This window comes from Mastacembelus armatus, chromosome 7 (assembly GCF_900324485.2).
Source record: "Mastacembelus armatus chromosome 7, fMasArm1.2, whole genome shotgun sequence".
Classification (NCBI taxonomy): domain Eukaryota; kingdom Metazoa; phylum Chordata; class Actinopteri; order Synbranchiformes; family Mastacembelidae; genus Mastacembelus; species Mastacembelus armatus.
In genome coordinates, this window is record NC_046639.1 from 24,410,368 (window position 1) to 24,430,710 (window position 20,343).

At 40.5% G+C, this 20,343-nt stretch overlaps 1 protein-coding gene across 1 annotated transcript in view; it reads left to right on the plus strand.

Annotated features, from left to right (window-relative positions):
- The window catches only part of sema3h (sema domain, immunoglobulin domain (Ig), short basic domain, secreted, (semaphorin) 3H), a 47,711-nt gene extending 30,059 nt beyond the window's left edge, over window positions 1-17,652 (plus strand). Inside the window, exons 9-18 of the mRNA XM_026333349.1 lie at window positions 5,882-5,951; window positions 8,655-8,799; window positions 9,054-9,143; window positions 9,349-9,478; window positions 9,592-9,680; window positions 10,453-10,494; window positions 10,945-11,102; window positions 11,708-11,769; window positions 12,148-12,290; window positions 12,433-17,652. Coding sequence (XP_026189134.1) covers window positions 5,882-5,951; window positions 8,655-8,799; window positions 9,054-9,143; window positions 9,349-9,478; window positions 9,592-9,680; window positions 10,453-10,494; window positions 10,945-11,102; window positions 11,708-11,769; window positions 12,148-12,290; window positions 12,433-12,906 — 1,403 coding nt within the window. The 3' untranslated portion in view covers window positions 12,907-17,652. The remainder of the gene's footprint in view (window positions 1-5,881; window positions 5,952-8,654; window positions 8,800-9,053; window positions 9,144-9,348; window positions 9,479-9,591; window positions 9,681-10,452; window positions 10,495-10,944; window positions 11,103-11,707; window positions 11,770-12,147; window positions 12,291-12,432) is intronic.
- Window positions 17,653-20,343: the final 2,691 nt, after the last annotated feature.

Sequence of the window (20,343 nt, forward strand, 5' to 3'; positions counted from 1 at the left end):
AGCTGTTATCAAAGTGTTATTGCTCTCACACTGAGAAAGAGAAGGGGAGGGAAGGAATAGCTGATTACGAGGAGAATTTGGCTTCACAGTTGGAAAAGTGAAGAAGGTGAGAAACAGGATAAAGTGGATGATGATAAAATGGTGGGGGCTGTGGCGCTTTTACCAAATGAAAGACGTTACTCCTCAAGAAGAATTTAAGATAATACCATTTTTTAAGGTATATTTAAGTGGAAATTGTGGCCGTGTAGGCAGAATTTGCTATTACTCTAATGTCGGGTACAGCCTCCCCACTTCCACTAGTTCTCCATTATCTTTAAGCTACCGTGCCTTGAAAGCACATTTTCACTATATATAGTGAAAGGAACATAGAGAGGAATAAGGTACCTTGTTAGTGCAGAAATCCAGGAGACGTAAAGAAAGTACGTTTTAAATGTAAGGAAAGATTTCTCTCGTCTTTAGCAGGACTTTTCCTCACAGCTCTTGACAGTGTAGAAAATTAGCTTAAGTGCTGATGCGACCAACGAGTTTGGCACAAAGAAAAAAAAGCGAGACAATAGGCGAGGAGAAGCACCAAAAAGAAGTCATATTGATGAACAAGGATATACGACAGCCCAGACAAAAGACAATTTCCCTCAAAGGAGGGCACAAGTGAGGAGGTGAAGTGAAGCTTAAAAGGGTGTGAGGGTTGATGGGAGGGAGACAGGGAGGGAGGCAAGAAGGGGAATGGGGTTATTAAGGAAGATTGGAGCAGACAGTGAGGTGGAGAGGGAAGAGGAGCAAGGACAAAACAACCCAAAGAAGATGCTGAGGAAGCTTAAGGTTACATGGAGAGATGCAGTGGGCAGAAGCTTTTGCTTCTTACATAGTTAAACTTTTAAAAGCTTATTTCATGTGGATTATTGATGAGGCCAAATGCCACATAAATTCTGGCAAGATTCCCAGTCTTTTAAGGTATTAAAAGAAGAATTTACATTAATCTTCCCTAATAGATGTACGGCAATTAAGCACTTTGTCAAAAGAAATGAAAGTGAAGGTGCTCAGGCGATGAAATTTACAAAGTAAAGATGCCCTTCATTATCACCTTGGAAAAGCAGACGCCTTCCTAATGGGTATCTGGACATATGTGTAAAAACTGAGACGTCACACTGAGGTTAACAGCAAAGATTAGAGGGGAAAACATGTCATGGAGAATAGATGGAGTATCCAAAGAAATACGGCCAACAGCCCGAAGGGCCTAAAGGACCAGACGAGATTGAGGTCGGGCTATTATTGGCAAATTACAATAAGATGGTGAGGAGAACATAAAGACGGGGACTGTGGTCAGAAAGGTAATGGAGGAGGAAAGTGGGAAGGGCTTGATGTTGGCATTCAGGGTGCTTAGACAGGGAGGGAGGAAAAGAGGGAGCAGCAGAGAATGAGGAGAATAGGGGTGTTCGTCTGGGGGTTATGGCCAGACAGTTAGGAGGAGGAGGAGGAGGAGGAAGAAAATAGGGGCTGAGGCTGCAGGTCTGCGGGCCAGACAAGACTATCTTCCCTCAGGGGGAAACAGCCTTTTTTGTTTAAAGAAGAAGAGACAAGAACAATCCTCCAGAGAAAATAGGCCAGACAGAGAGATTGATGCAAAGATGGAGGGATGCAGAGATAGTGAGAGGGAGGGATGGAGACTGGGAAGGACAGTAAAAGTGAGAAACAAAGAGAATGAGAGGCACCCAGAGGAATCCTGGGAAGTCCAGGTGGATTTGAGCAGAAAGGGACAGTGGTTAAGAAAAGATAAAGAACAGAAGGGAAATAAGAAATAGATTCAGGAAGAGATAAAGACAATAAAAATGGAGATAAGAAAAACAATCATCATGCAACATATTTAAAATGCTTTATTTGACAAATTTGAAAGGTTTTTACTAACACTCCTTCCTTGATCAGATGTTCACCTTGACTTACCTGGTGAGACAGAAACAGACTGAGCTCATGTTTCTGGTGTTTCTGTGATGAATCCATCTATTTTCATTTACCCCCATTAAAGATTAATGACAATAAAGTCACTACAGTTTAATAAATCAGACAAGATGTAGGAGCAAGGTGGAACAGCACTAAGTCGGTTATGATTTAAACTTTTTTAAACAGAACGATAAGAATGAACGCTTGCCAAGTTGAGCTGTAAATAACTGAGGCGTCTTCTTCAAAGTGTGTTGAAAGAAAAATGTTGCACTGGCTGCGCCTTCAAAAGTTTAACCATGTTTTCATGTGGAGATGAATGAGGCGCTTAGAAGGAAGTAACGACCCAAAGTTTTCACCTACAGGGATTATCGAAGTTTCTATTAAGTTTGCACACTCATTTTGATTGAGTGTATTTACTTTTACACAATATGTGGTCTTCTTTCTACCTGACTATAACAAACTGTACTTTGTTAGACGCACTCAAATAACATTCTCGATCCCTTACCAGCAAGTGTCGAGCCTTTATGTCTGCCTTCACTCTATATTGGTTTTTGGATGATTTCGCCAGTAACTTCACTTTATTGATGTCAGCATATGTCTGCTGGGTTTTCAGTTGGTTACGTCATTTTGGTCCAGACTCAAATATCTGAAGAAATGCTCGGAGGATTGCCATGAAATTGTATTACCCAACACTCTCATACTCTAGTCCCTAGAGGATAAATCCTACTAATTAGCTTTGTGATCCCTTGACTTTTCCTCTAGCGTCACACTTTTTATGTGCTTTTATACTCAGTATACTCAGTATACTTGGAGAAGGTATAGGTATAGAGGCCTGTCCTGGGAGAAACCTGCCAATTATACCTTATATAACTTGGGAATTTAAGAAAATTGAACTTTTTAACCAAATTTAGCCCACTTTTAACCTAAATGGCTGGACATCTGGAAATTGGCACTTAAATGGCTCTAATGTGCTTTTAGGAAATTTGCATTCTTTTGCGTTCCTATATCCTGCCTACATCCTATTGGGGCTTTGCCAGTTTACTGTAAAAAGTATCTGTCCTAACTGTCTGGCACTTGTTGGTCTGTGTTCTTCATCTTCTTCTCTTCACATGGAGGTTTATTTACTATTCCACAGCTCAGACTTGTGTCCCTAATGGAAGCTGCATCAACACTTAGTAACATGGCCAAATAAGACTCTGACCACCTATGAGTTGTTTGGAAGATTTGAGGTCTAGTGCATATTTGGCTGCACTTACAAATGGGTTTTGTCTGTTCTTTGCTCTATCTGATCACAGTCTGATCACCCAGTAAACATCTTCTAGTCGGGTCTAAAGTGAGTCTTTCTTTCATCTCTGCTAAAATGGTTTCCTCCAGACTGGTTGTGTAGCTGTAAGATTTAGCTCTGCCAGGTTTAGAAATAAATCTTCCAATGCCCTTCTTTTGACTCTAGCTTGTCTCTGTTTTTTTAAGTTATGTTGTTTGGGTGAATGTGTTCACCAACAGCATATACATCCTTCAGAGTAATAAAGCACAATTGCCATAAAAAAGGGGGAAAAGCAGAGAGATGATAAAAAGTTTGATTAATGAAAAGAGCTACAGAGTGTGGGCCATTCTTTGTAAAATGTGAGCAGGAAAGAACACAAGCTAGAGATTTTATGGAAAGTGGAGAGGGGGAGTAAAAATAAGATGCAGGGATGATGTATAGATGGAGCAGAAGTTAACAAAAGAGAAATAATTGCATATATGGGACATTTGTATTAGAATTTAAAAGCCAGACAGAAGAGGGAAGAAAATCAATCACCAATGAAAACTTAAAAAATGAAGGAGTGATGTATTAAATAAGGAATGAAAGGAGTGAGTAATGCGTACACTGCAGGCTGCAGACTACCCATAGTCCTCTCTGTTCTCCCCTGAGGGGACCGGTGATTCTGTGTGTGTGTCTATGTAGTATGAGTCTATTTTCATGTGCATGCTGGGGTCCCTTGGTTTTAGTTTGTGTAGGTGCATGCACATGGCCAGACTTCCTTTATTTCACGTTAGTTCGATATGTACGCACTCCTGAATCTGTCACTGTGTATGGTGAGTGTGTGTGTGTGTGTGTGTGTGTGTGTGTGTGTATGTGTGTGTGAATGTGTGATGAGATGAGATTAGACTTCCTGCAGGGCTGTAGGTCTATGGAGGCCACCTGAAACAGCAGGAACGACAGGAATGTGGGAACAGTGATACGCTTCGCTGTCTCCATCACCACAACATCTTTGCCTCAGCGTGGGAGAGGAGAGGTGGAAAGAGAGAGAAGGGGAATAGAGGAGACGTGTAGAGCGCATCCAGAGTTTGTTTTTAAACATCTTTCTCTGACCTTTGTTGCTGCAAAGCTTGCTAAACTTTTTGTGTCTCACCATCAACCTGAGTACTTTTCACATAAAACCTTTTATCGTTTCTAAAGTTTGAAAGTTATTTTCACTGTACCCAAGAAGCTGTGTCAAGTCACGTATTTATAGAACATCACAGAATGCCACATGGGAAACAAAAGGGCTATTGTTTCTGCCAACAGAAACAGAAACCATTTGACATTTCTTGATCTAAATAAACTGTGAAAGCCAAGGTCGAGCCGTGACAGCAGACTGAAGTGAGCAACGATGCACAGAATTAAAAATCTGGGGACAAAAATAAATATGAGAAAAAGCTTAAACATTTAAACATTTTTACACATGAGAATTTAAAAATGTATTACACCTGCACAATTTGTCAAAGTTTGACCACTGGTGTCTCATATTTCACACTGAGCTAAAACTTTTGAGCTGAGCTGTGAAAGGTTGGTCCCCATTTGACCAATTAGTGGATTTAGTGAGGATGGCTGGATTTGTAGGGTGGTTTTCTGTCAATTAGACTGGAAGCAATGGAGTCAGGAATGTTACACCACACTGTGGAGGTTCTTCCTTCAAACACAGTTATTTATGCTGAATTATTAATTCTCTTTGATTGGGAGTTGTAAAATTAGAGACTTTTGGAAGACATTTTCAGTTTCCTTACTTGGCATCTGTTTGTCTGTTTTCCTGTCATTCTGATTGTTAATATTTTCTTGTAATTATACTGTAGTACCGCACGTGGATATATGGAACAGCTGTTTTGATTTCTGTTGTGGTGTTTTTAGTCTTCGAGAATTAATTACACCCCGTCTTCATTTTGACGGGCTCTCTTTTAAGCTCAGGAATTACAAGTTACAAGAAACAGAGACATTCCCTCAACAAACATTACTCAGTGGTGCCACTAGAACGGATTGAATTATTGTCATTTATCAAAGCTGCGATTCAAAGACGCATCATTTCTTTGTTTGTTGATCTGAAATATCTTGTTCAAATTAAAGTTCAAATGCTTGATCACAATTATAAAACTCTACATTTCCCCCAGGCTTAGTCAAATTTGAACCATTGGTGTGTGTGAGCTATCCAGCTTTAAAGACGGACAGATGGAAAGACTGCAAATCCACCCTCTACCTGATTGCTCTGCATGAGGGACCACAGTGGGAGAAATGCCAAAGTGAGAAAAACGTATCAGACGTTGTGCTGGCTGTGTTTGAAATGAAGAGTGAAGGCTGAGGTGTGGTGTTAGTGTGTGTGACAGCAGGTGTTGTTCTCCTGTGGTGGCCCCAGCACTTGGCTCTCCCACTGTGGCTGGTTATTAATGGCTACAGATTCATTACAAGCAGCCAGTCAGCCATGCTGCCAGCGCGCTCAGTGCTATTAGTCACACAGTCATCCTGATAGATGCACACACACCTAATGAATACCAAATGCCACCATCCAAATACACAACTATAGACAGTTATGAATATTGCACTCATACAGGCAATGCACAAATATAGAGACCCATGCAACACTAATAAAAACGTCTTCTACTAATTCACCTGTTTCCTCTTCTCCCTCCTCTTTTTATTCTTTCAATCCAGAGGACATCTTTATCCTCCATGGGAAAGACAAGAAGAACCCCCTTATCTACGGTCTGTTTACCACTTCAAGGTATGTACCTCTGTAAAACAGACAACATGAGAGTAGGCCAGACTGGAGAATTGTTGTAAACACACTTGTGGAAATGTTGAAAATGCCAGTAGGGTGTTGGGTATGAGGCACTGGGCGTGTCTTGAATTCCCACTGGGTAGATACATTTTGTTCCTACACAGATTGTTCATGGTGAAAAACACACTGAAACACTGGTATCGATCAGCAACTCTGTCAAGCCCTGCAGTTACATTTAGGCTCATGTGTTTTGTGATACAGTGCAGGACACCAAAGGCTTTTGTTCCTCTGAGAGTGAAGTCAAGGAAAAAAACTTGGGACAGGGTGCAGAAGAGTGGAAGAGATGGTGCTTCCAGTTGAGCTCCTAGCAACTCTCACAGCATAAATGGGATTTAATCAAAAGTAGGGTTTTAATTTTTATAAATTTGACTTCTTGAAAATAAAATGACACGTAATCAGCAAAAAAAGACAACGAGTACTCCATCAAATGGCTACAAATTCTAATTAACCACTGCTTTGTTGGGACTTTGGAGGTGATGGCAGTGAAACAGACACTCGCGATGACATGATGCGAATGCATATGTCACTCTGTGAATCAGTTGCTGCGAAATGCACATAAGGTCTCGTGTCACTGACTCATGAATGAAAGACATTCATTCATGTTAACATTTGAGCCTTCATCATCGTCAGCCCTCTGGCTTGGACGCTGCAAGTGTATGGGTGTGTGCATGTGTGATGGGAGAGGTTAGACTGATCGCATTTTCCACACAAGCACAGACCCTCATCAGGATGATGATTTATGGAAACACTGCAGCATTCATATCATCCTATGAAGCTAATTGGGTGTTGGTGTGTGTGGGTGGGTGTGAACTGTATAAGCTGCAGAAGTTCTTGAATGTGGTTGCTGCAGTGCATCAGTCAGAAGGTACTGTACTGCCTTTCTAGCCCCTGGACATGTTTATCCATGAATCATCTTCGTTTTTGACCTTGAGATTGCTTTTTGAGACCCTGAGCAACCTCGAGACCTTGAGAATTTAAGAAAATCATAAAAGTACATCACAACAAAATACAAATAAGATTTACTCCTTTTCAGGAGGTGAAACCAGAACATGGTGTCCAACATGACTGCAAAAATATGAAATGGGACTTAACAGGGTTGGGCTAGAGTCCACAGATAATATAATTACTGTTTGTGTCAACAAATCTGCAATTTGCTTGCATGCTAATTAGACACATCACAACAGAGAGAGAGAAAAAAACATTTTTTCTGCTCCATCTGGAACAGAGAAATGGTACAAATACTTTAAAGTGTGTGATAGAAGGCAGACACACAGAAAAAAAGACCCAAAACAGGTGAACAGAAACAGTATGTAGCCAAAAGCCAAACATAAAAATAGACTCTGGCTAAAACACTGGAAAAAAAATGAAGTGAATAAAAACCAGAACAAATGAATAAGAGAAAGAGACTTAAAAAAAGCAGGCAGTTTCTCAGACCTTACTGACAGCACCACATGCTCTGAATATAACCCAGTTTCAGAGGTGGATGCCAGAGCTCTACAGTAGCATCAGGAGGATGACGGCATTTGGCATAACAGAGCAGGGAGTTGGTCTGCTGTTTTTTTTTTTTCTTTTGGGTTTTGGAAAGTGTCTGGAATCTCAGTGGGGAACAGACAGAACTCCAAAGCATCACCCAGGGTGGGGACCCAACCACAGGACTGCAGAGTGCAAAAAAGGTCATTCCTTCTGAATGGAAACTTTTGTGCATGAATCAGTCATGACTGCGCAAACACAGCTTTCAGTCCCCTATAATAAAGTCAAGAGTTGTTGACTGAGGACATGTCGTTGTTGTATTTTGGTTTTAATTTGAGAATTTCTTCAGCTAATTCACTTGTTTATCCATCACATGCGATACTTTCCATGCAGCATGTTTAGTCATTTATTTGCTCATTTGTTTTTGAATTTATTCGTTTAATCCTTCACTTGGAGAGTGCTAGTCTTGTAACCATGTTATTGAAGTCACCTAAATTAACCACTTTATCAGTATTGAAATGTTCCAATACCAAGACCACACAAAGAAACCTGTGTAGTCCATAGCTCCTCTTAAAATAGCCAAATTGACTGTATTTGTGTTAATGTTGGATTTTATTTGGATGTAACTACTGTTGGTTTGGAGAAAAGGTTGCCAATGATCTGTCGACAGGATGCCAATATTTCTGACCTTGAGTTGAAACTTGGAGGCTGGCATGAAAGTTGGTTTTCTTTACTGGGTTCCAAATTACGTGCAGCATCTTTACTTCTCAGTGAGACCTCTGACCTTTCTGTGAAGAGGAAAAAGAAAACTTTCCTCCGGTGGAAGTTTAGACTAAACATACAGTATGTGTCAGCCATATGAACTGGAATAAACCTCTCTGATTCGCCTGTATGTCTGTTTTTAGCCTCTCTGCCCACCAAACACTGCACCAATCTCTGGCTCGGATACACTTTGCCAGAAATCCTAACCATGGTCGCGACTACAGTGTTGTGGTGGGGACTTTGGGTTGGAGCAGTGACTCACAACTCTACATGCAGTCGATCACTTAACTTTAACTTACTAGTAAAAGCAATGCAGCTGATCAGATGAGGACATTCTCAGTTTGTTGGACAGACCACTGGAGTCTGATCATGGTGAATGACCGCTCTCCCTCCTTCTGTCTTGTTTGTCCTCAGTGATATTTTAAATGGTTCGGCAGTGTGCGTTTACCGAATGGAGGATGTCGTTCGCGCTTTCAAAGGAAATTTCCTGCATAAGGAGGGTCCTCAGTATAAGTGGGCGGAGTTTACAGGCAAGGTGCCCTACCCTCGACCAGGCACTGTAAGTCGATGTTCAGTATGTCTCTCTATCAGCCAGTGTTTTTGTTTTCTAATTTAGTGAATACCTTCACAAACTTGGTTAGGTCACTGTTGTAGATATATGGAAGTAAAGGAATGAAGCACAGAATGCTGTTCTTGGATTAAATTAATCAAATCACTCTACATTTGGATGGACACTCACTATTGACAGAGTACATTTAACAAAATAAAGAGAGGTATTTTGTAACGGAAATCTCTTTTTCCTTCCTTTCTTAGTGTCCCAGCAGCACATATGGCAGCTACAGCTCGACCAGAGAGTATCCTGATGACGTTATCTTCTTCAGCAGAACTCACCCTCTGTTGGAGGTTCAGCTCATATTTCACTTCATTAAATGGCACATGTCTAGTTAAATAAGATTGTGGCCTATTTCACAGTGTCGTGTGTTTCCCAAGTGAGATTCACTAGTGACATTCGCCACTGGCTTTCACTGAAGGGACCGATAACAACATGAATCTAACATTTCGTGTTTATTGTATTTCAGTCTTTGACTAGAATGTACCACTGTTTTAGGAAAATGTGCTGCCACTGGGAGAGCGTCCTCTCCTGGTGAGAGTGGGTGTTCACTACAAGTTCAGCAAACTGGTGGTGGACAGAGTGGAGGCTGTGGACAGCACCTACGATGTCCTGTTCATCGGCACAGGTGGAGCATGTGCAGTCAAACCTTTCTTTCAGTTTCCTAAAGTTGAGGACGTCTATGTTCTTTTCACTGTTAAACTTTTTTTTAATGTGCTTTTTTTTTTTTTTTTGCTGCAGACTCTGGTCTGGTGTTGAAGGCCATCCATTTGCCCAGAGACCATGGTCAGAGTCAGGAGGTCACTCTGGAGCAGCTACAGGTTTTTCAGGTACAGCAGTTACTGTGGAAAAACACAATCTTGTACCACAAACTACAAATACTACTTATTAATGCCAAGTCGTGATACTGAGATTTTTAGTGCATTTTGCCTACATTCTAGTTCTCCTTTTTGTTTTTGTATGTTTTAAACATCAATTAACAAACTCTGTCTGTATTTAAACTAGCATTATTTTATTTATTCATCATTAAAGATATTAATGCAGCATAGACTCTCAACCAGTCTTCATTTAAAACAGCAACAATAACCAAACATGGATGAAAAATGGCATCAATGAATATCAAGTTGTTTTCTGTAGCAGTGGGCACAGCCACTTAAATATACATTTACAGACATGTTAAGGACACGTCACAGGTCAGCCTGTTGTGAGTTCCACTAAGCTGTGTTCACGCAGATGTTGGTCAGATTTTTTTTTGGCTGTGCAGTTAGACCATGACTTTGTTTTTCTGCACTGCATGATGAAGTATGCGCTTTGAAAAACCCTTTTCAAGTGATATGGAAAGATGTCTGATTACCACGCTATTAGACCTGTTCTCTAGATTATTTTAAATTGTTTAAAATCGTTGTGGTTTGCAGCCACACACAAAGATTTTCAAACAATTTCTCTATTGTTTCCTTCTAAATGAATTCAGTGTGTTTACTGACCCTCTCTTTCTACGTTCGGTCTACATTTGTGCCTGTCTGTCCACGAGTGTGACAGTTTCTTCTTGTCTCCATTGAAACTCGCTGTGTTTCTCAGTTTTCTTTTCTCTCTTCCTCACAGCACAAATCACCTGTGACAGCCATGACACTCTCAAAGAAAAAGGTAACAGATGAGAGAGTGTGTGCCTCACTTTCAAACTTCCAAACTCTCGTACACACGTATACATATACACACACGCGCACGTGCACATGCACAGCATTGCACTTATCACTCAAATCTCCACCTCGTGTCTCCAAGGACAGCTTCATCACCAGTTGCTATGGTTACCTCAGCTCAGTCAGAGCAGTAATGAAGAGATGCCACACAAACACACATCACACATCACACACACACACACTCCCTGACATTGTTACACTGTGAGTTGAATGTGTGAGCCTGAGATTGCAGATGGATGTAGTTTAGCTGTTGATTGTCACTGTTTCTCTGTTTTATGGGAGCAAACTGAATGACCTCTTTTTCACTTGGCTCTGCCTCATGTATTACTCCCCCAGCCATTGTTTTCTGCTCTATCTCAATTTCTATCTTTTATTCCTCCCCCTCCTCCTCCTCCAGCAGTGGTTGTTTGTGGGCTCCAGAGAAGGTGTGTCCCAACTGGCCCTGTACCAGTGTGAGCTGTATGGTCAGGCCTGTGCCGAGTGCTGCCTGGCCAGAGATCCCTACTGCACCTGGGATGGACATGCCTGCAGCCCCTACATGCCCACTGTGCGCAGGTAGGGATGACAAACTAGATGTGCTTATGCTGGATGTCTCTTACAGGTTGAATCATTTCATGTCAAGTGTCACAAGTCTGTGTAGCAGAGGACAGACACTTGGTATTGAGCTTGAATCAGATTTAAACCACATTTGTCAATAGACATGGCCTGAATTACAACTAAGCTCACTCTTTCTGATTTAAATTTTAAGCATTTCTTCCACGTAATAAGCACGTGGTTCTTATACAAAGCATAACAAATGGACAGATTTTCATTGAATTGTGCTTTTGGTCAGATTCTGACCTTTACTCTTATGACGCCATTGTCAATCCACAATCCACTCCAATTTCCACTTTGCATGCAGAATGTAATAATAAAAACTAAATTTGCATGAAATTTATTAAAATTTGTTCTCCTAACTGAATTAACCCTTTATATTTTGATTACCCCATGACCCTTTCTGCAGTGCTGCCCTTAGGGCAACCTTTACATGGCTAGTTGCCCTTTTGTTCATATATATGTAGTTCTTTATGTCAAACACTTCCAACAGTGAACACTGCAGCCTGTCTGCGTGGCTCGAATTTTGAAATTCCTGGCCTAATTTTATTACTTCTTCTCTGCAGGAGGAATGCTCGTCACTTAGGGGAGGATGAGGATCCGCTAACTCAGTGTGTCAGACAGGGAGGTGAGGAGCTACAGTACATACTCGCGTATGAGTAGTAATTTCCAAAAATACCACTTAAATATTGATCAACAAAAATATTTTTTAGCCATTTGTATGCATGATATTCAAAGCAATAGTATTTAAGGTAGTTCAATTTCTTAAGGTCCAAATCACAAATATGCAATTACAAATGTGATCATATGCTTAAGACACATTTCATCCTTAGTATCTCAGTTCAGATGAAGTAAACGAGTAAGAGTAAAGTACTGATGTAAAGTGTATATTGTATTAAAATAATGAAAAAATAAAGAAGAGTTACAGTCACAAAATAATTCTCTGCAAACACTTTAAAAAAAAGAAGAACCCTAACCAGTCACATCTTTGTTTGACCCCTTTCAGCCGGGTTGCAGGTGGAGGCGGAGCAGAGGGTGATGATGGTTGCCGAGGGTAACAGCACCTACCTGGAGTGTCTGCCTCGATCCAGACATGCTGCTGTTACCTGGTACAAACAGGCTGGGGAGAACAGTCCTGAGTTAAACCAGGTACACACAGACACACATTTTATATAATACTTTTATTTATACTCTCATTTTTAGAATGAGTATTTTGCGTTTTCTTCAAACATGGCCACTTCCCTGAACTGCAGAGTCGTACTCATTTGATCCCACTCTCTCTCTTTTCCAGCTGGTAACAGGTGACCAAGTGGTGGTGATCGAGCGGGGTGTTCTGATCCGTCGAGCTGAGCTGTCTCATGGTGGTGTCTACCATTGCCAGGTGGAGGAACACGGCTACCACTGGACCGCCGTCACAGTCCGCCTTGCTGTCTGGAGCCCCTCAGCCAGTCGTGTCCTTGCTTCCTGGTCCGGCTCGTCCTATCAAAGCGCAGGAGCCCAGCCCTGGTACGAGGACGTGATGGCGCTGATTCACCCGGGAAACCTTGGGCAGCACTGCAAGGCCATTGGGTATCGACCCCCACGCAACCATAATCGCCATGGTGCCATGATGTTGGAGCCAAAAGAGGAGAAAGGAAGAGGGGAGAGGCACAAGCATGGGGGAGGGAGAGGAGGAGGAGGAGGAGGAGGAGGAGGAGGGGGAGGACGAGCAGTGGGGAGGAAGAGCAGGAGCAAGCCGCAGCAGAGGGCACCTAGGAGCGCTTGAATGTGCCGCAGAGCAAGAGGGCAGATTCTCACCTACATTAACATACGCACAAATACACACATTTACACAAACACGCGTACACACACACACACACACTTAACTTATACACTGAGACACACACACACATACTGTATGTACAGAGACTATGACATGTGCATGCACCTATCTAAAAACAAAAACAGCATTCTTTCATTATAATGACAAACTAAGCTACACACAGCCGACGTATGTACAGGAGGACGTGAGCGGACTGGTTCACCTGGCGAACGACTCTGTGAATAAAAAAGCAACAGCAGAATCTTTAGGTTGCATAGCATGCAGAATGAAGGATGAACAGCATGTCCACATCACTTAGTTTGACTGACTCTGTATTGTGACGAGGACATTTAAGAGATGTTTTAAATTTGGAGAGAAGAAAGTTTCATTCCAAAAGTAGATATTCAGCTCCAAAACTCCAACTCCTGAAATGATTGATGCCTTACAGGACTATACTGCTATACTTTACATGCCATTAATTACAAATCCCATATACACTTATTCTCCTAAACTGAACAGATGCTTTAGATTGAGTTCCTACCTTCCATTAAAATTATCATCCAGAAACTGCTGGAGATACGTAATCTGTCACAGTGCACAATATGTTGCCTTTTTTCTCTGAGTTATTTCACTTTGCCACAACCTTTTTTTCAAACTTTCTTTTGTGGTTCGTTCAGATTTTGAGAGCACTCCGTTCTTGAATGACTCTGTATTGAGTGACAACTGCTCAAAAGCGTCTGACTGACAAGTGAAGGTGTCTGAAGAAGAACAATAACAAGACAAACTGGCACACACATATAAACTAAAAAGGACCCGGTTTTTGTTCTGCAGCCAGCTGTCAAATCCCTGCTGTAACGGCTGCAAACAAAAAAAAAAAGAAAGGTTATCAACCTATTTTCTGTGATGGCGTGCCTATCGCGCTAAAACACATGGCGTGCTTTGGAACATAATCTGCAGTGATGGGCTAAAACATTACAGCTATTAGTTATCAGGGTAAACAGCAGCAACCTTGAGATAGTCATTATATAGAGTGTGAATAGCACTGATTAGTTTTCTGTATTTCCCCTAATGAGTCCAAGACGTTTTGGGATGAAATCGTCCAATCAGTGCACCCACAGTGAGCGTTTTGCTCAGATAGGTGGGGTCTGACAGCGAGAGGACTGACTGTGAGTTGAAAGGCAGGACGGTGGCTTTGATGAGGTTACACATCTACTTTCCCAGGACTTTAGTGCTGTGTGCTGCAGCTGTACAGACACACAACAGGAGATTTTTCCAGTATGCTTTCCTCAGTGTTGGGTTCCACAATGGTAGTTTGGTGAGGTTGGCATGGCTGACACTATTTTTATGCCATGCTGTAGATATGTGCTTGGTATAGCTGTGGGGTAAAAGTCAACAAAATGGAGGTGGGTGGTGTTTCTTCTAATAGAGAAAAATCTCAATGCTGTTTTGTTTGTGTCGAGAGTCTCATATGGAAACTTGTTTATTTTTACAGAGGACAAAAGTGACATCTGCTTAACAACTCAAATACTTTTCATTTTTGCTACATAAGCTTAGGGGAGCAAATGGCGTGGCTGCTATTAGGTGAGGCACAATCAAGCCTTTACAAAAATGAAATCCTTTAAATTGTTGTACATGGTTTTTAATCAGTGGAAGGGGCATAATCACTGCCAGTGCTATCAGACGTTTTTGGTAAAAGGAAGAGGGAATTTTTGAATAATAGTATTAAAATCGTATTTCTAACAAGTAAAAATTGAATATTTTATGGCTCTGTACCTACTGAATGAAAAATACGTTTTACTGTAACTTTGGCTCGGCATACTGAACTGTGGAAAATATCAAGATGCATCTGAAAAGATTTTATGTCACATTTGATACGACGCGGACAAGAAAGCATGTTTCAAAGAGACTATGAATCGAACTGCAAAGAGACTTTGTACAGATCATGCATGTTTGTCAAACTTTGCCTCAGGACCCAAACTGGGCCTTTGGTGACAGTAGATTCTAGACCAACAGAAAAATGGTGTAATATATTGCCGGCCCTGCTTCTCCATCTGGTAATAACATCTGGCTGTAAATTATAGTATGAAGCAGAGTGTAATAAAGACGCCTTTATTATACGAAGTTGGACCTTGAGAAAGTACCAAACAGGACTGGCATCTATGGACTCTGGCCTGTGGGATTTGAGCGACTATGGGGACTTTGGAAAGCAGTGATTTGTTCTTAATGTTAAAATGTTAAATCATCACACTCTGTTCTGCTCTTAGAGGTCTTTATGTGTTTAACCTGAACTGAAGATGCTCTTCTTGGATCCTGTGAGGTCAGATGTTTGGAAATGCTTCAAGCTGTTTCCATCGGATCATAAACCAGGCGATTATTTAACATGTGAGTGTGTTTGTTGGTTGATCTTTGTATTCATGTACTGGATATTCATGCCCACACATACTAATCTCCAGATTTCTCTCCTTTATTTATTTATTTTTATTTTTGCAAGTTTTCCAATTGTTACCATCTGCTTCTGTTGATGCACCTTCCCACTGCCACCTGTGGAAATGTATTATTATTATTATTATTATTATTATTTTTTTTTATGTCGTTATTTTGAGAATCTTGTCTGTCCTACTGGCATTTAAGAGTAAAAAAACTGATTCGGCTCGAGGCTGTGGGAATTCACAGTGTATGTCAGATTTGATGCTTTGTTTTCCCTTTGTGTGATAGTGCATGTGGTGTCCCAGAAAATAGATATAAGCCAAATGCTGAACAGTGACAGCTCTGTTAGCTGATGAAAATATCTAATGTTACTGACTTTTAAAGACTCATGTGAGAGAATGCAGTGAGAGGAGGAGAAAACCAGAGTAACTAAATTAGAACTTAACTTCATTTCGTGAGGTTTATGAGAGAAAGATACATTTACATGCATGGGCAAGGCCAATGACAACAGCCTCTCATATTTTCATAAATTTAATTTTATCCCACAGCGATGATGCACGCAATCCCACGCAAATATATCCCATAATGGATCATGCAGGACCCCAGTCTCTTTGCTCTTCTGTCTGTATTTATTTCCGTGAGTGTGTGTGCTTGTACAGTATGCATCTGTGTGTTTCAGGATCAGAACCAGAGGAGCTTAAACAGTGGTTAAGAGACCAGGCCACTAAATCTGCCAAAAGGGGAACCCAGCAATGGATCAGAGACACTGATGCCATAAGAAAAATAAACCAGAATGATTCAGAGTAGAGAGAGCCTGCAGAAAATGAACATGGGTTTGGCTTTTTGGTTTCAGCCACATGAAAAATCTAACCATAGCTGAGCTACTCCTGAATGTGAGTAAGAGGAAAAAAAGGAGTTTTGTGAAGGAGTGTATGACCGAGTAACTGCTGAACGTGTAAGATACATTGTGATAACGCCACAGCTCAAAAATGAAATTGGTGTGTGAGTGAGTGAAGCTGGCGGTATAATCCAAATGAAATCATTATTTGGCTTGTTCTCAGACTGCAGCTAAATGTGATATTTAGGGAAAATACAAGTAAATGTCAGACAACAGGTGTGTTTCATGGTGTTAACAGCAGATAAAACCTGTGAATTACTCTTCTCATAGTTTGCATTTTAAATGGTTTTGCTGTTGTTAAAGGTTAGTGTAAATATGTATTAATGTACTGGCAAGTATAAGTTTAACACCTTATCATAAAGCAATGTGATTCTGTGAGTATTTAGCAACAACACTGTCTGTAAGTCCCATAGGGGCTGTTAATTGCTAATAACATAACCATTGTTATGTTGGTGTTGTTGTATCTTGTTCCTCAAACTACTAAGTACAGACGTACACTGTACTTATGTTGTTGCTTTCTTGCTGAGTGTGACAATTAATATCACACTCCCGTATATCTGGGATTAAGCTACTGCCAGAAGCTAGTTAGTTTATCCTGACACCAGTATTTAAAAGAGGGGCAGTGCAGCTAACTGGTTGAAGTGTCCTGTAAAACAGGCATTAAACACTCCAGAGACAGTTACATTTTTCAGAAAGACCAATACTGAACTTCTAGCCATAATGTTATGGAAGCTAGTGGTGAAAGCTGCAATAACTAGGAGAAGTGCTGAGACACTGGCTGTCCTATATGTCCCAAACCCAGTCATATGATACTGCTGACTGACATTTAGGCGACGTTGTGTTGGCAGAATTGCAGATTCTGACAGGTTCTGCCAGCTAGAAATCACACCCTCAGGCAAACAAAGCCCAGTCTGATTCTTATTTTAGATCTGAAACCTGCGTTTTGCCTGTAAGAAGACACCAATGTTGATTTCATTTGGAGTATGATGCCTGTATAATATTTTCTATTTTGTCTGTACTCTCACCATAAGTATGCATCAGATTCGACGATCTAAAAAAAATCTGAAAACAGTCATGCTTATATGGACTCCAGCTTGTGGATTCTGTGTGTGTATATATGAGTGTGTATATTTGATCACCACCCAAGTAGGAGGCAGAACTCCTATGAGACATTTTCATGGTGGACCATTTTAAACACTCAGTGTTTCCCTCAAATATGTGGTGCAGAGCTGCTCCTCATTCATTACAACAGCCTCATGTCTGTGATTTTCCAGAACGACTTCTTTGTAGACGGAACGAAACTGCCGTCAAATGATCTCCTCTCATATGCACCGACTTTGTTTTTCCTTTTTGTAAATATGTATAAATGTCTGCTTTCAAATGAGTATGATTTTGTTTTGTGATTTGTTGTGTCTATGAGAAACACATGCAGCTAGTGAAGTATTGCAACACTGTCAAATGCACACCATATTAATGCATTTGTAGTTTTTTAGTTTAGTTTTAAGTTCCTATAAAACTTTAAAACCCCTTTGCTCCCATTTCTTTAAAACAAAGTCAAAGGCTCTTTTTTGTGCACAAGCCAGAAAATGACATACCCACTAGTGGTAAGTGTTCTCTAATTAGTTCAGTCATGGTCCTGGTCTCTTCTAGAAAGTAATTCTAGCTCTAATTCTAACTCTCAGCCATTCAAATGCAACCACAGATGCACAAACCAACATTTCTTCTCGCCTTGTTCAGTTTAATCAAGATCTTAAATTCATCTACATAGGCCGAATAGTGCTAAGCAATGTGTAGTTTGTAAAGGTAGAGAGAGGCATCAACACAATGTAATCCCAGATAATATAACCCAGGCTGTTTTTTTTTTACTTTATGAAAAGATGGCTGTCAGGGAAGCAGAGCAGTTCACATCTTCAGTATTTATTTTAAGGTCCACAAGAAAGCAAACAGGCTTGGACTCAAATCAGTGAACACAGTTATATTACAGGGAGTCATGCTGCACCACTCCAGCTGTGTTATTGTCCTCACTCCAAAACAGTAACATACCATTCAATACCAAACCGCCGTATATCTCCACCAAAGTGACCACATAACGCTCTCATTAAACGTTAAACAGCTGGAATGTTCTGCTGAGCAATCTGATGGTGAAAATACGTTCCGATCGTGCCACAAGCCCAGCAGCCTTCACTTTACTTATTTACTCTTTCCAAACCCTTGGAGTAACATAGAGGTCAGCAATACTTCATTGTTTCTTGCTCTTAGTTTATATTTTTATATATATGGGCATGTTGCTTTTCCAAGTTGTATCTTCATGTTTAGTTTTTTAACTGATATACACTTTTTTAGCATATTTATGGGCAGGAATATCCCTGAAGAAATGTTTTACCAGTTGCCGTGTGAGAAACAGGATCTCACGATGAACATGAAACTGCATTAAAAGGAGATTAGTTATTGTAGTAGTATATTTAGTTAAGAATCAGACATTCCTTCTCTAGTATTTCCTATAAACCCCTATTCTAAACACAGAATTGATACCACAATTAAACTGCACAGGCTTTACTATTATTGTGTAATATATCCAGTGGGTACCACCTTGCAAACGAGACCTCATTTCAATAAACACACTGTGTCAGTTTACCCATTGGCGCCATGTGAAGTATATGAAATACCTTCTGGAAGGGAACGTTTACAAAACAATATTTTTCTTTTAGCATGTGAGCAGTGGAAAGTTGTTCTAATAATCTTTTCACATCTCACTCACTTGTAGACAGAAACATTTTGGGTTTCATATGGGTTTGTTGTGAGAATAGTGACACCAAATCCTTAAAAAGCACAAGGTATTTTTTGTTTCTCTTAACCACCATGACCACATTACCATTTATCAGATATTACCAGTTCAACTAAACTGGTTAGTCAAAATGGTTTTGTATGTAATAGCATTGTCTGTTCCCTCCCAAGGGCTTATTAAAAACTTACAGTGATGTTAGAAATGTGCTACACAACACAACACAGCATTTTGGTGCAGGAACCATGTACTCAGGACGAGACGCTTTTGGCATTTACCGCAGAGAGCGACTCATCTATCCATTTAACTTTTTTTTCCACTGCTCGGTCAACCAGACTTTTCACCACTTTGCTTCTAAAAGTGCCTTTTAGGTGTAATAAGAGGTTTGTGTACTTCACCGCACTATCGTTTTCAGTGACGTTCTCATGCTGAAGAAAACTGTCTGCTCATGCTCAAGATTGAATTTTACAGCTAACTACCTCTGACAGTTTCCTGTGACTCCCAGACTAATTCCTGGGGACATTTAGGGACCTCAGGGTTGTTGAGTGTGCACATATTTTCACAGATGCCTCTAAATGAAGATGGCCTTTCTTCTGCCATATACCCAGTAAATCCTCGGGTCGAGCATGATTGATGGATGAATTTTCTTCTAGGCCAGCCACAACAGCCTTTAAGTCAGCAGCCAAAGTCACTGCAATTTCCTTTCAAAGGCCAAATACTAGTTTCATTCAAATGAAATGTTTACTATTAATTGTGAAGGTCAGAAATAAACATATTAATTTAAAATCTAGTCAAATCAGATGTATTCTAGTTTAGTCTGTTATATTCTCATCAAGTTACATTGGAGACAGGCGTGATTAAAAACAGCAAGGCATGGCTTTCAGTGTTAGCAGCCCAGCTTTATTTGTTACAGCGTATGACGATAAGGATATTTTTTTCAGGTTTTTCTTAACGACATAGTCACAGTGAGTCACTGGTTGCTAAATTCATTGTTGCTGTTCACAAGCTAATAAAAGGCTTGAGCTACACAAATAAAGTGGGTATCTTTATCCTGTCGTGTGTGGGTTTATTAAGCCAAAGCTTTGGATGAACTTGAAAATGTGTTATTGCATTTGTCTGCAGTTTGAAGGCAACTTCTTGTTGGGGCTGGTGAGGAGGACCTGAATGTAGCATTAGCTTTGTTTTGTCTGAACTTATTTGAGGAGAAAGAAAAGAAGGGAATGAGGAGGAGCAGGGTCAGTTCAGGTACTCGGTCGATCTGCCCGTGAACTGAAATGCAATTAATATGTTGTGA